General features: G+C 35.9%; 1 protein-coding gene across 8 annotated transcripts in view; it reads left to right on the top strand.

Moving 5' to 3' along the window:
- Positions 1-16806, top strand: part of PARG (poly(ADP-ribose) glycohydrolase) — a 142381-nt gene that overhangs the window by 71801 nt on the left and 53774 nt on the right. For all 8 annotated transcript variants that reach the window (XM_074337273.2, XM_074337270.2, XM_074337271.2 and 5 more), the window contains 2 exons: positions 1455-1612; positions 12471-12550. In XM_074337273.2, coding sequence (XP_074193374.1) covers positions 1455-1612; positions 12471-12550 — 238 coding nt within the window. The remainder of the gene's footprint in view (positions 1-1454; positions 1613-12470; positions 12551-16806) is intronic.

Genomic DNA, 16806 nt, shown 5'->3' with positions numbered 1-16806 from the left:
TTATTAGGGGAAAAGAAATGTCTGTGTTTAAAGTCCACTAAGCCTGAAATATAACTATTAATTTTTTAAAATCATTTTTGTAGATAACTTGGTAAATATGCCAGCAAGTACCAGTTTGCTTTAAGCCACTGACACATTGTCACCTTTGCTAAACTCATTGCTGGGTTGTAAATAAATGTATAGGATGGAAAATGGAGATCATTATGAGCTATTTACTATTTCTTATAAATGGTGATTGGTAAGGCCTGAAAGAAGAGAGAATTTTAGATACCGAAGTGAAAATAAATTCTTCGTTTTCCTTGTTTGTTTACCTTTGTATTTTCCAAGAGAAATAGTTGGTTGCAAGTTTAATCTTTTTCTAGCAAACTCTTATTCTAGTAATGGTGTGTAGTTTTTAATCCGAGGAGAAAAGTTAACTGTTACAGCATTGCAGTTTTAACTTGTCTTGCCTGCCTTTCCTCAGTTACATTTTGGGTGCTGATTCCTGAGATATGCTCAGAACAGTTGGCTCTGCATACTGGTTTGAGGTTCAGGCAGATACCCAGGATTCTGAGTCTTGTTGAACGGGAGAAGGGAAAACATCTGTGGGAGAACTTTGAAAATTAACAGCTGATGTGTAAACCAGCCAGTTGATCTTGGGCTTTACCATCTTGTCTTTAAATGTATCATTTAAACATTTAGAATAGAAAAAAACCCACTGGACACAGTACGTAGGTCCTGGGGATTATACTGAAACTAAAAGGTCAGTGAACTTGGGTTTGGTACAACTAGAAGGTATTTCAGACATCAGAATTTTGAAGGGAAAATATCCTGCTGCTTCCTTGACTTGAATGATTATGTAGGAAATACCTGTCTTCCTACAACTTGTACATAAGTCTGTCTACATCTGTTCTATTAATTGCTGTCCTAAAATTAGATTTGGGTCTCACAAAGAAACTGTCAATGTGAACTGATTCAGAATTAGAAGAAAAGGACTTATTTATTGAATTATTTTCCTGAGATCATTTTATTTAGCACTAAAAGAGAAAAATTGTTTCTCTGTCCAACAATATTTAATATAAATGAGAGCAAAATTTAGCATATGCAGTAACAGCTAAACTCAGTGTTGTATTTTTCTGTTTTATCCTTTGTTTTAATTTTTCATTAGATGGATAATGTGTTTTTATTTCTTACTTGCTAGAGCAATGTTGTTTTTCACTAATAAGTAATGTTTTGTGTTCTCTTCGCTGTCGTTATTATTGATTAGCAATCTGCGGTTAGTCAAACAAGTGTATTTTTCCCCATCATCCTTGATGAACTGCCCTTGACTTCAACAGTATTGCTGATTTAAGAATTCAGGAGTGGCTTGAAATTATCCCTACCTTAATTTAGCAAATGCAATTTGGTGCCTCTGCTTTTGAAATTGCTAAACTAATTATTGCTCTTCTTGTCTGTATTTTTGTTTCCTCTGTCAGCCAATACCGCTCCTGAAACAGAAGATGAATCATTCCATCACAATGTCGCAGGAACAGATTGCCAGTCTCTTAGCTAACGCTTTCTTCTGCACATTTCCACGGCGAAATGCTAAGATGAGATCGGAGTATTCTAGTTACCCAGACATTAACTTCAATCGGTATGTTTTCAGAGAATATCTCTAGCAATGAAATAAAGAGGGTGGAAGGAACTGGTAATATTTATTGATTGTTTTGTCATAGACCGAACATTTTATGTACACTTACCTAATTTATTCTTTACAATAAAGTGACTTAAGTTATATTTTTGCCATTTTTCAGGCAAGATAATTAAAAGTTCATAGAAGTTACAGAACTTGCTTAGGGTTGTTGACGTAAGAAACATCCAAACCTGTGGAGGGTTTTTGAACCAAACTGAGGACAATTGCCAGGAAGCAAAATATCAACGGATTGAGAAAATGCTCTGGAGGATGGCAGTTTTGCAGCTTATTTTATACATTAGAATCAAAGGAGGAGACGTAAAGAGGGTTACATGAAATCCATTGATGGTATAGGTTAAAGGGGCAGGAGAAAGCAAAGCGTGGAAATCTCTGGGATTAGATAAAGTAAAACGAGAGACACATATTTCTTTTTCATTGGTGGGTACAGGATAGTTAATAATTAACATTTACGGCACGTAGAAATGGTATTTGGGGAACAAGATAAACAATGAGGAGTTGTGGTTGTGTGGTTTCAGTGCTGTGGCACGTGGGTATGCCCTTAGGGGTCTGGAAAAAGGGGATTACTCTGACATTTCAAGGGTATGTTATCTTAGATACAAAAAGACAATAGACAGGCTCATTTAAGGTGAAGATTGACCTTTATCAAGGAAGCTACAGGCCAAGGATGTGACTGTCCACTATGACCCGCTTTTAGTTAGGAATTTTTGTGTTCAGACTATTCTATGTGGTTACTTTCGGTCTCTGAGTTTATGAGGTCCACCATGCAGGTCTCCCCTGAGCTTGTCAAGTTCAGTATATGGCCCTTTTTCATCCACAGGAGCCAGTAAATCCCAGACATGACATTTAATCTGAGGTCTGTCTTACTCCGTGGCCCATGTTCTTTGTACCCCATCAGATTGTCCTCCTCCTCTGAGCACCCTGGGTTCTTCAGGCCTCCTAAAGATTTAGGCCTCCTCACTGTGATATTCTCAGTAATGTTTTTCATACATTATATTCTTTGTATGCTGAGATAACGTTAAGGCTGTAGTTCAAGTCCTCTATTCTGTGAAGTGTGAGTTTAAAGTCATGAGGCTGACTACCTTGTGAGACTTGAAAAATATACTTGTTAAGATGAAGAGCAGAAGTGAAAGTTGACTTTGACTTTTTATAGTCATGACTAATTTATCAATGTAATATTTTTTAAAGTGAAGATAAAAGAATGTTTATATTATTCAACTAAAATAATGCATTGTGAATGTATTGATAAAGATTCAAATTCTAACCATTTTCTTAAATGATTACTCTCTCCATCATCTACACAAATAAAAACATTATAACATCTTCTTGGCAAATGATTATCATGTTTTTCCTCCCTCCCACTCCTCACCTCCACCCTCCCCCTTCCCTGTGGCAAACCTCCTTCTTTTTTCACTTGAGAATTGTCTTTATGGGATTTGTGGATGTTAATGCAATGTTAATTTTCTCCCCTAATGTCAGGGGCGGGCCTTCAGAAAATCATTACAATATAGTATTCTCTTTCTCAGCAGGCTGTGTACCATCCTCCCCCACCACCTCCCTCAGTGCCTCTGAGGGTGGGGTGGTGTGGGTAAGAAGCTCAGTCAAGGAGCAAAGTCAGGCTTTTGAGTGCCATTCTGGTTGTGTCTTCAAAGTTGACTGGTGTGTTAATGCCACTCTTTTAGTTTACCTTTTTGATGTTTCTTTAAGGGAACGAGAAGGGGCAGTGAAGGGTTAAGAAAGAAACAGAAGTCAAGAAAATTATGCACTAAGGGCCAAGGGTCTCACAGCCTCAAAGGACTGAGAGCCCCGAATCGGGCCACTTTGTGGCTTTTATTGATGTACACAAAAGGAAGTAGCATTGTTTTCTCCACGGTCTGTGAGTCTCATACATCATACCAGGAAACTGATTCAAACCAATCACCTTTGCCTGCAAGCAGCCGGAATCGAAAGTCCCATGATGTCTTAACAATTGTGGTATGTGCCTCCCCAGGGACAAAACCTTTATGCTGAGACTTATTGATAAGAAAGGAAGGAGAACTGATGTTATCACATCATTGAATCTCTTCTCAAGCAGGTTGTGGGAAGGAATATAGCCACAGAGGCAGAAGCTCTCCTTAGCTGGGGGAAGGTGGGGGACTGTGCCCACCTCTATCAACCCCGTGAGTTCTCCAGATGGTCCCCATGCGACTGTGCCTGGCTTAGGTCATTCCCCCCATGGGGAATCTTACCCGTCATTGACTATCCAGCCATCTTTAGGGGCCAAACAGGGAGATATAAGGTGTTAGCACAAAGGTGAAGCAAAGTCCCTGAAAGGATCAGTCTCACAGACTCTTTTTTCTTTACGGATAGGCACGAGGGGACAGACGGTTCGGCTGCTGTGTGACCACAACTTTTTATTTTGAATTAATTTTAGACATGTAAAAAGTTGCAAAAATAGTCCTGAGAATTCCTGTACACAACTCACCCAGCTTCACCTTATGTTAATATTACTATGTAACCGTACTGTGTAACGTACTATGTAACTGTAGTAAAATTATTAAGATAAGGTTGGAATAATATTAGGTTGGTGCAAAAGTAATTATAGTTTGAAAGGTTAAAAATAATTGCAAAAACCGCAATTACTTTGGCACCAATCTAATACTATTAACTGAACTACAGACTTTACTTGAATTCCAGTAGTTTTCCCTACTGTATTTTTCTGTTTCAGAATCCTCCCAGTTTGCCCATTGCATTTACCCTCTTGCTTAGATTTTCCTTTTCTTTCATGACTTTGACACTTTTGCAGACTGCTCATCAGTTATTTTGTAGAATGTTCCTCAGTCTGGGTTTGGCCGACATTTTTTTCATAAATGGAATGAGGTCACGCATTTTCGCAGAACTACTACAGAACCAGTGTTGTGTCCTCAGTGCATCATATCAGTGGGACCATGATGTTGGTCAGTCTTGTTACTGGTGATCACCAGGCCGAGGGGTGTCTGCTTGGTTTTCCGCTGTACAGTTACTACATCTCTTTTGGGATTAATGAATATCTTGGGGGAGATATGTTGGCACTGTGCAAATATTTGCCTCACATTTTCCCCCACTAATTTTAGCATCCCTTTGCGGATTTTGTCTGCAGCAGTTGTTACTGTAGTGTTTATTGTGGTTCTTCTAATTCCATCTTTCCTTCTGCATTTATTAATTGCAATTCTGTTGTAAGGAAGAGCTATCCCTTCCCTTTCCCAATTTTTGATATCAGAATGGACTTATGGATACTTATTTTATTCTGTGAGTTAAAATTTAACATTGTTATTTATTTTGCTTCTCAGATTGTTCTAACTTTGGCCATTAGGGCTTTTTCATGGTGGCTTCTGTGTTCTTTTAAAAAGTCCCCAACCTTTATTTTGAGCAGTTTTACTTTCTAGCCTCACAAGTTGATCTAGGCTCCTCTTATATTTTTCATGACCCAACTCTAGAAGCAACCATTGTTCCAAGGAACCCTGGTTTCTCTTATTGGAGGGTGGTATTTAGAAACTAAGATCTGAGTGTTCATTGCTGCTAGAATGTCATTGTTTCTAATGCCACTTTATATGGGCAGAATTTTTGACAACTCCACAAGGCAGTGGAAATGGATTCACAATTCTCTGCAGTAACATGGAATGTTAGCCCCGAAGTTATGATTTTTAGCTTCCTGAAATTTAGAATGATTCTCTCTCTTAAGATGGGAAAATTCTAGAATTTAACTGATTAGTACGTAATGTAAATTTTTATTAAACCCAAGACACAGACACTTCAGTATACTTACTGCGTTTGTTTTATTTATTTGTTTGGCAAATGAAAGCATAACAGATGATTTAAGTGTAAGAATACTTTTAGACTAATAATTCTTGGGCTATATTTTTAAGGCTTTCAAACATTAAAATATAAATGAAAATTTTTGTTATTATAGCCAGTTAATCTCGTCAACACTAAGGAGAAGTGGGGCAACAATGAAAAATAATATCACCCCTGTAAGAGAATTTCTTTAAAATCCCAACATGTTGATATGGGCAGGTGAGTGAGGAGAGGCATGCAGGGTAATTTCTGGGTTTGCACAACCTGGAATGCACTTTTAGTTCTCACTACTTTTCCTGCTATTCCACCTACCCAATTTTGTTGTAATTGTTTAATTACTCTGGGACAGGTATCTTGTCCTGTTTTTTTTTGTTGTTGTTTTCATTAAATCTCATGCATTGTAGGCCTTCAGTAAATTCTTGTTTAGTGAATAAAAATAAATGTGAAGATGAAACATTTGAGAAATCAGGTGACTGGTGAGTGGCCAGTGCTAGGAATATAACTTAGACTCCTCGTTCTCAGTCTACTGTCTTTTTTCAAACTGCATCTTATTCTTAGGAATTAGGAGGCGTCTTGTTCTTAAGCCACACATAATTAAGCAGTGTTTACCTTTCATTTCTTTAACATTTGGAGTAGGACTGAGAGAAAGCAAAGAACATTGGTATCTGCAGTTGCAGTTGTGTAAAGAACCTGTTTACAAATATAATTTTTTTGCTTATTTGAAAAATGATTAAATAATTTTCTCTACTGTGCAAGTAGACCCACTAGTAGTTAAGGGCTTTGCATCTCTTGCAGGTTTTCTTTTTTAATATAGAAAAGGAAATGGTGAAATTTTATATGTAAGTAAAGAAGTGGAAATTTAGTTTTATGGGAATATAATTATCTGTTTCCACAAAAAGTATTGGTAATATAAATAGTAAGGATTCTACAAACAGTGAGTAGCCTTTTTGTTTTCTTAGAATAAGTGATAGATCAGTGCCAGGATCTGCAGAGATACTGTAAATTATAAAATTTCTGTCCAAAATTCTGAAAACAATCCCAGTGGTTCTAGGGTTTTTCCCCTTAGTTTTTGGTTTTGGTATGAAGTAGCTGTGATTACTAATGCTTCAAAATTAATGTTGCAATGGCCACTTACAATTTGTTTCTGTGGAATGAGTAGTTAGCTAGTGCGCGTATCTTGATGGTCCCTAAGGGAATCCTTTGCTGTCTTAGGTACAGACTTTCTCAGGAGATTGATTCTTTGATTTAATTGTAGACTTTTTAAATTATTTTTTTTTATAAGAGCTGTGTGTTCTCTTACTAAGGTTGTATCAGAAAGTTTCTTCTCTACAAAATTATGTTTATAAACTGTATTAATGGCTGTCTTCATAGTAAAATAAATATAACAGTATAGTAAGCCCATATTTTAATCACCCAAATTCAATATTTAACAGTGTTTTTTGTACTTTTTTTACCTATCCAACCCCACATTTTTTTTCTAGAATATTATAAAGCAAATTCCAGACATTATAAGTTTCACCCACTAAGAATTTAAACTCTTCACATATAACTTTAGTCCTATATCTTGGTTAAGTGTTTATAGGCCTTTCCTCAGAAAAGCTTAAGGCTCTCTATGCATAACTAAACACACATTCCTCACCAATAAAACAAGGAAAGCACAAGTAAGGGAACAGAAGGTTAAGAATGATTAAAATCAGCAATCCAAATAAAAATTATAAATGGAATATGATCTCAATTATAATAAAAATATCTGTATCTATTAATACAGTCCTGTGGTCACATCTGTACATATAGATGTATGAGCAAGGAAATGGACCAACAATAAAATGGATCAGAATATGATTACCATTGGGTGGTGAGATAAAAACGTTTAACACAGTTACTTTATCCTTTTCTGTATTTTCACACTCTTTATAATGTGCATATATTACTTTTATAATCAGAGAAAAATAGTTACTTAAGAGGAGAAACAAGTCAATCATTAGAAATGGAGCAGAAGACAAAGTTAATAAAAAGAGTGGACGATTTTTGTAATTTGATTTTGAGGGTAGGATCTCACAGATTTTTTACTTTCCCAAAGCTAGTGTGGGTGCCTTCTTCCTTCCTAAGTATAGCCCCATAGACACAATATCATTACCTCACTTTCATCCTAACTTTTCCATTCAGCATGTAAAAGAAACACAAGTATGCAGGGCCCTCTGAGGGCTGGCCATCTGCAGCACTGACAGCCGTCTTCTCTCAACACAAAAATAGACCACGGGTTTGGGAGAACTGACAGGTAGAGAGAAGTCAAGTCCTGGGAAGCTTGACTTCTGTAATTTCCCATTTCCTGCCACTAATCACCAGACTTTATATTAATTTTAATATATGTTTTAATTTTAAAGCATGTTTGTTTTTCAGCTAAACTTCTGACAGGAATGCTGGGGCTTCTCGGCAACAGCATCTTTATCTTTTTCATTGTTCATGGTCACTTATCCTGAAGACTGAGCTGATTAGCTCTGAGTGTCAGCATGTTAGGCTTGATGGGAAAAGAGGCTGAGCTACTTTCCTTAATGAAGGGAGTATGGATTAGAACAGTGTAAGCATTTGATGTAAATGAGTATGTTTTTCTTCTGGGCATTATGCACAAGTTCAAATCTGCTTAACAATCTGCGTAACATTGAATCTTTTTTTTGTATGAGAATATCTCTTCATAATACTTACTATTTCTTAAGTACTTGCCATGTACCAATCACTGTGCTATTTTTTTTTATTTAATCCTCATATTAATCTTATAAATTAGGTATTGTTGTTTTCTCATTTTTTCATACAAGGAGATGGAGGCTTAGAGAGGGTCATTTACTTCACCAACTGGTATAATCGGGATGCAAACTCAGGAGGATATAGACCTCTAGAAGCTTTGTCCCATAATCATTCTACTCTATAGCCTTCCTGTCAATGAACTGTATTAATACTTCTTATCTTATAACTAGTCAGAAATTAGAACTATTAGAAATAATTCTTGATCTATAAAATGAACCATAGCCACTCATGAGTCCAGAGTGACCATGTGGGATTTAAACTCACAGTATCCCAGGAGCATTTTCACCAAATAGGAGTTTAAGTAGATCTGTTGAAGACTTGAAATCAGGTGTACTGTTGTCTTTCTGGCTGATGGTATTTTTTGGTCACCAGAACATTGAAAATGAATGAAGTCAGGAAAAGCCTGTGGTTGTAGGGACCCCTCAGCAGCCAGCATGTCTGTACCTGCCTCTCACTGAGGTGGTCCATGTTTTAATAAACCTGACCTAGCGCCAGCAGGAACAGTGACGACTACTCGTATATGTAATCATTGATGCAGTGCGTTGACAGCTCGCTTTAATTCTCTGTGGAAATTTCTAGGTGGGGAAGCATCTATACTAGTACTTCAGCATGAGTAAATGACTTCTCAGCACAACTGAGACTTGAAGACTGTCTTCTGTTCAAACTCAGTGATCTTTCATTCTGTCTCGCTTCCTCTCAGTTGCTCTTGAGTGCACTCCAGAAATGGAAAACAACCAAAAGTTCCCCGTTTTTTATGTGGGTTATGAAAGATCAAGTACCTAATTTGATGAGCCATTTGGCAAGCTGATAGAGTGTTTTGTCGTTGTGTTTTCTTTTGTGCATAATTGCTATTTATGATTATAGTTTTCTGGCAGTTGGGAGGTGTGTGTGTGTGTATTTAATCTCAGAAGAGGTATGAGTAGCTAGTTGATTGAATAAGAAAAATGGTTAAGAGTATGTGGTGGGAGGCTGACGTCAATAAATTGAATAAGTCTTGTAAAATTTATTGTTGTGTTCTTCCAGCCCTGCTTAGTTATGTTAAATACCGTTGACCTTTTCCCCTGCTTGCCTTGAAGGACTTAAACATTCATAGAAAGGCCTCAAATGTCATTAGCATTGATGCTTCTAAGATTGTGTAGAAACTGATGATCAGAGATTAATTGTGGGCTGCAGCAGTGGTCAGCCCAGGAGCCGCTTACATCTGCCTCTGCCTGGATTGAAATGCTGCTAGGGCCATATGGCAGAGCGCTTCACAGAAGAGCCAAGAATGACTTTCTGGCTGGGTTCCGGGTTATCATTTGCTTCCATTTTAAAGTGGAGGTTATAGTGCTGTGGGTTTGATTTACTGTATACTAATGGGATTAATCCTTAACTTGAAATCACATGGGGGTGGGTGTGTGTCTAGAATCCAATTCCAGTAATGTTATCAATATGCCATTCAGGGAAAGACTGTATAAACTATGTTTCTTTTTATGTGTATGGAAAGAAAAACACCAGTTAATAAATATCTGACCCTTGATTGACTTATTCCCTTGAAAATAAAAAGTTTTGTTTAGAACAAAAGTAAGGTTTGCTTGACTAGCTTTTCCTGTTTGCTTTCTTTAATAATCTGTAATTAATTATCATTCAGTTAAATGCCAAAATGTCTTCCCTACATGCAAAGGGGTTAATATGGCCTAGTTTATGTTCATGTTTACATACACGCCTGCTGGCTCAAAATATGCCTTCATATGCATATCCAGGACCTGAAAATCTAAATTAAAAAAAAAAAATTGTTGAGAAGTGAAAACATTGGATGGTGCTTGATTATTATGAGAAGACCCCATTCTCTTATTCTCCTTTCTCTCTTCCAGTCTTTGTCTGAATGTGTTTATGTCTCTCATACCCCCCTCTGACTCCAGCCCCATTTCTGTCAATCTCTTTCTTCTCTCTCTATTTTCTCTGCTCTGTCTTTCTTCTTTTCTCCAGCTCCATCCTCAGTTCCTTTGTCTTCTTCTTCCTCCCTCTCAAAAGCTGTCCCTCAGATAATACATCATTCTTACGATGACTTTCTCTCATGCTGTTTGCCAGTGTTTTTATGTTATTTTTCACTTGTTTTCTTACCAGGATGATTTCTTTTATTTGGGTGGCTATACATAATATGTACTTATAAAATTTCACAGCAGCCAAGTCTGAGAATTGGCACAAAGGTTTTAAACCTGCTTCGTATTCCCTGACTTTCACTCTACCTTCCCCTTCCCTCCCTACATTCACCCCACACACACTTCCCTGTTCCATCAGGAAGATGGGGAAGCATATTTGGTTACGTAGTGATTTGAAATTAGGCTTTGGAGCAATGAAGAAACAGAATATGTTGAGATTCTGTTTCATTTTACCTCTAAGGTTGGGACCTGCAAAATAAACACTGGTGCACATAACAGCCACATAATCTTCCAGGAAAATCCGTTTCAGTAGGTAATAAATCTACAGTCCTAAGGCTCCTGAGGTGAATAATTTGTCTTCATGGTTATGAAATATGTGAACTTTTATGTGATTTTATACACAGCTGACCCCATGTAGAAGCTAGGGACAATTTTTATGTTTGGGGAAACTTTTTAAAGGGCAGCAGCCATTTTCTCCTCACTGCAACAGTTCTGTGTAAGAGTAACTTTTCCCCCTTATTTGAATTGTGTGGTACATCAGTTCATCTCTAGGAAAAGGTGGTGTGGCTGTCTTTATATGTATTCATACTGCGTCCCTCTACTAAGTAGTAAGCCTAGAAAGCGATTTTGTAATGGATCCCAAGGTGTTCATTTAGTAAATCATATTTATTTCATACAGGATGTTTAATTAAACTGCCAAGTGGCTTCTTCATTTTGACTATCACTTTGATTTAAACAAACTCTGTTTTGGTTGACGTATTGCAGAAGAAACCAAACGGAAACCTGCTTTTTCAAAGATAATTTCTTTTGACAGGCAGTTACATTTTTAAGAGTATTTCTAATAAACATTTTAGAAGAATAACTTCTATTAGATGAGTGAAAATTATTATGCAGGCACTCTTAAACTATTTTTAAGAATTAATTAGATTTTAGATTTGGTTAAAATGCTTTCTGACATTAGTATTTTCAGGAAATAAGTATTCAGATAAATTGTTTTCTCAGAATTTCAGATCACTGAAAACAGGGTCATTTGAAATCTGCATTTCCTTCCCTTTTCCTAATTCATTTCACTTGCTCAGTAGGATTTTCTCATGGAATTAACTTCTTCCCTGCATAGTTACATAAGCTTGCTTTTCTAATCGTGAAAATTTTTATGCATTTTGGCGTTTACTAAAGTGAACTTTTACTTGAAGGGTTTCAGGTTTTAAAGCCAGGGTGATGGCTGGAGGCAGATGAATCATACCTTATCATTTATAGCCGCAGAATTTCTCTGTAATTTTTAAATGCCTTTGGGAAGCTAGATGTTTTGTCTAAAAGCATGCTTTTGTGTTTGAAATCTTTTAGAGAACTACTTGCTTTGATATGTTTTCAAAGCCCTGCTTTTCTTTCCTCAGGATAAATTGCATTATGTGTTACCAATAACAATGCCACGTCATTTCAAAGAAAACTGAATTAAATCGTGCAAGTCCAGGTTGCTGGCAACTAGATGACATAGGGTAGCACTGTTTGGTTGCCATACAGAGAGTGTATTGGTTTAATTACCAAGGATTGGTCGGTCCCCCGACATCGTGTCATGTCCGCTTTCGTTGTCGCTGTCATTGTTGCCTCCCCTTCACCCCCCCAACATAAACAATCATGCGAATTTTTTTCAGATACCGTTTTTGTTCATTCATTTAACTACCTAGTAATACTTTGAATTATAAATAGTATTTGCCATGGGAAAATGATGAGAGTATTAACTCACTGGCCTAATTGACTTTGGGGGACCAGATGGTGCCTTCTCCCAGGAGGAAGATGGATTGGAGAGATGTGGTTGTTAGAGAGTACCATCTGACTTGAACAACTTTTAAGAAGCCTGGTCCTCGCTGGTTTCAGTGCTCTCTGAATGCCATCTGAATCCAGACAGTTTCCAGTTCTCTGTCATTACACAATTGTCTCCTGGGAGAATTACTTTTTTTATTACTTGATAGCAATATAGATTTATTTTTTTGTGAATCATTAAAGCATTTTAAATTGTTCTTCACTCTATTTTTTATCTCTTTCAGGTTGTTTGAAGGACGTTCATCGAGGAAACCGGAGAAACTTAAAACGCTCTTCTGCTACTTTAGAAGAGTCACAGAGAAAAGTAATTCCTTTCATTCTTACTTTAATTTTTTATCACTGATGGGGACAGTTCAGATCAAGAACATTTTGTGTTCAAAGTACACCTTCCTTTCCAAACCAAATAATTCAATATTATAATCTAGATTTTATGCATATGTTGGGTATATACATAATTATGTGCTACGAGCATGTGTGGGTTTTATATACTCTGGAATTAGACCAGCGTAACATACCCTAATGGGTTTTCATGGAATAAAAATAACAAATTAATACTTTTAAAGGAAAGTATATTAACCAGAAAATACATTTTGGGTGTTCTTTACTTAAAGAAGCATTGACTGTTACAATCAGTTTATTTGTAGAGGTCAACCAATTTGTTGTCTTCCCTCTCTTTTGTGCCCCCTTTAAACCCTTTGTAGAATTCTTATAAAACAGTGTACACATGTCTTTTCCTCTGTTGGACCTCCACCATCTTGTTTTCCCAGAGGCTAATTGTAATACCTGAGGCAGTGGTGGTAAATGTCTAACCAGGGCTCGTAGTGACAGCTAATTCTAGGTTGGTAGTGCCTCTCTTATCCTAGGAACTGAGTGGTCACAGATAAGTTTCTTAGCATCTCTAAGTCTCAATTTCCTCATCTGTAAAATAAAAGAATAATGATAATAACCTCATAGGATAGCTGTAAATATTAAATGAGAAGTTACATGCTTAATAAACGTTAGCTATTAACAATGGGTGGCCTTTCCTGCAAGTCAGTTATGAAGAAAGCCAGAACATCTCAAAAGTGCTTTTGCTAGGTCAGCTCTGGTCAACTGAAGTGAGTTCTTTGCATTTCTGGTCGTCCAGGTTGTGGAATTGTCTTCAAACACATCCCTGAATCATTCATTTTAAGGTCATTTTTCTCATATCCTTGCTTTAGTAAGTGATCTCACTTATAGTGTACTTGGCATTTTCCCCCTTGAATGTATTGCTATTGGACATTGTTCAGATTTTTTTAAAGAAATCAATTATTATCCAAATTTTTAAATTTAAGGGAAAAAGTTATATGCTTCTTTAATAGAGGATTGTTTATTTCTTAGCTTCTCAATTTTCAGTTTTTTGCTCTGTACTGAATGAAATATTAAGGAAAATGAGGGCTTATTTGAGGACATTAAACCAAATTAGAAGTTGTAATGATTCATTATAAAAATGAGTACATTTTTTGCTATTCTAAATCTAAAGAGAATGAATTCCATTATTATACCTAAGTAATCTAGAGTTTAGTTTTCTGTCCTTGGAGTCAAATCATGTATATCTTCTCTAAAGGCTAATATTCCCTTTCTGCAGTTTAAGATTTTAAATAATTTGAGGAAAAAAGCTGAAAGTTTGTTTTTTCAACTAGAAATTTATAAACCATTATAAGTGTTAGGAATTAGTCATACTGAAAAAATAAATTGTAAGTAGACATTTTGTTTCCTGGCTTTTTCACTATACATTGTAGTGTAGTTCTTTGTAGAAATGTGAAACATGCCATAGGTTTTCAGGATGTAAAGCTACAGACTTAAGGAGGAAATAAATACTAAGTGGAATAAAAGAGGTTTGCAATTTAATGATTATTATATATAGAAGATCTGGAGTCTGATCAGAAATTCTAACAGCATGTATTCCATAGTTGAGAGATTATAGCTGACTTCTTTATTATTCTTTTCATTTATCGGTATTTTCTAAATATTCTACCCTAAATGAGCATGTATTCATGCCGTCTTCAAAAATATAGCAAAAATGTTACTTAAAAATGAAAAAAAAAAAATTCTGGAGTCTACTGAATAGAAACTAGAAATGTATTAAAAGTACCATATATTTCATCAAATCTAGGACATCATAGATGGTAAGAAATGCCACTTAAGTTTGTACCACTAAGAAGGGAAAAACACTCAGGATGGGGAATCATAGTCCACCTCTCTTACAAAGCTGGTACACCAAAGATCTGTACCCTTAGCCTAAGGATAAATGAGAAATTAACCTGGCCTTGCAGAAAAGGGACAAGCAGCAAACTGCAACTGTCAACTTTGGAACTGGGTAGAGAGGGGACAAAAGAGTCTCCCCTGCTAATTTGAACCAGAGGGCCCAAGTTTGGGGTCTGACGTCATGTTACCAATGTGACCTACCAAAGTCTGCAACAGAGGATTTACTTCCGATTGATCTCAGGTCGGTGGTGCTCTCAGAGGAGAGCGGTAGCAGATGCACATCTTCTCGGGGAAATTTGACTTCAGTTAGACTCACAGCAATGGCTAGGTACCTTTGATGATGAAAGCTGTATCCCACTTTCAGAAATTTAATACATGAAAAAATGTGCTTTTTAGAACTGATAAAATACCATTCCATCAGGACCAACTTCTGTGTTGTCAAATGTCAACATTTTATATTTGTAACGAGGATCTTGAGACTGAAAGATTTTAAAGAGCTTTCTGAATTAAATTATTTTCAATAGTTTTAGATAAAGTATCTTGTAGATGGAGTATTTAAAAATTGATGATTCATATACAGTATATATTGTGATTTATTAAGGGAAATACTAGATAACCAAAATAACCTATTCTGGCATGAAAAGTACCTTGCCAGAAAGGTACTATGGAAGAAAGGTGATAGGCATGCTCTCAAGGTATTTTTGTAATTAATTGTATCTAAAGAGCCATGGTTGTCTTCCTTTACTCTTGCTTTGCCAGCAGTGTTCATTTGTGAATTTCTTTTGGTCTCTCCTTGTGTATGTGAAGGACATTTAATGTTCTTATTTCTCTGCTAAGTTACAGAACGATGATACTGACATTAGTTTCCTATTACCGTGTTTCCCCGAAAATAAGACCTAGCTGGACGATCAGCTCTGATGTGTCTTTTGGAGCAAAAATTAATATAAGACCGGGTCTTATAGAAAACCCGGTCTTATATTATAGAAGACCCGGTCTTATATAAGACTGGGTCTTATGTTAATTTTTGCTCCAAAAGATGCATTAGAGCTGATTGTCCAGCTAGGTCTTATTTTTGGAGAAACACGGTAATAGAATTACTTCTGTAGTGTTTGACCTCTTACTTGTGAGTTTTAAATATGCTATCCAGTTGCCTTAAAGAAAGCTGGATATCTAAGGAATATTTTATAACTCACGTTAACAAAACTGTTTTCTAATACTATTCCCTATGCTTTTTGAGTTATTACAGCTTGTGAATGAAAATAGAGAAGTGTGGCATCATCCAAAGGCATGAAATGATGCTTAGTTTTCATTGGGACTCTACTACTGTTATCTGTAATAGTTCCTGACATATTTCTCTTTGCTTAAGAGCTTTTTTTTCTTTTTAAACAAAAGAAAATAGAAATGGCCTGGCCTTTTTAGTTTGTTCTTTGATTTGGGTCAAACAAATTACTTTTGGCCAGCTGATTTATTTATTGCTTTTCCACTAGTTAAAAAATTTTTAAAAAGTAAACCTAACAAAAAAGAATCTTATCCTCTAAAATTTCTGCATTTTGCTCCTCATATCTATTGTTCCCTGAAAACTGTGTCATCTGTCTTCTCAAAGTAATTCCTCCTTCCAGCTAAGGAGCCTCATGAGCAGAGTAATTACATATCATCTGAGCCCTGGATTTGGCTGTGTCATCTTCAAAGACATGCCAACAATTTTCCTTTTTAATCCTAAACATTTTATTTCATTATAAAACAAATAAATAAGTGTACATTCACCAGTTTTTAGGTGTAAGGTTAAGGTTTTTCTTTGAGGAGTCCACAGATGAAAATTTAGTTTTGTCTTTTTTGCATAAGCTACACCTATTATGCACCTTTTATTCCCAATTATTTCTTAAAAGTTTATGCAGTTTAGAAAATGTCACTAAAAAGTACAAGCGCTCAGTTCCTCCTACTGTTGTGCTGTTGTTTGTATAGTTCTGTGTTTTAGGGAGGGCTTAACTATTTTATAAAAAGAGTTCCTATTGTAAGGATAATATTATTTTAAATCAGTCTTCTGTTGTATTACAGCACCACGCTTGGTATTTCCTGATTAGTTTATAGCCATTGTTAGACCGTTCTTTTACTGAACACACATATAGGTATATATGTATATATATACACATATATATGTATATATATTACATATATATGAACATGTATATATATGTTCATATATATATATTGAACACATATATATGTTCAGTAAAAGAACAGTCTAACTATATAAAAATATTTATATATATATAAGTATTTTTATATATAAATCTAACAATATTTATGTATATGTATAAAACCTATTCAAAATCA

The sequence above is a fragment of the Rhinolophus sinicus genome, chromosome 15 (genome assembly GCF_057876585.1).
Source record: "Rhinolophus sinicus isolate RSI-liver-muscle chromosome 15, RSI-T2T, whole genome shotgun sequence".
NCBI classification, from domain to species: Eukaryota; Metazoa; Chordata; class Mammalia; order Chiroptera; family Rhinolophidae; genus Rhinolophus; species Rhinolophus sinicus.
Note: the sequence above shows the minus strand (reverse complement) of the source record. Positions and strands in the feature narration are given on the sequence as shown.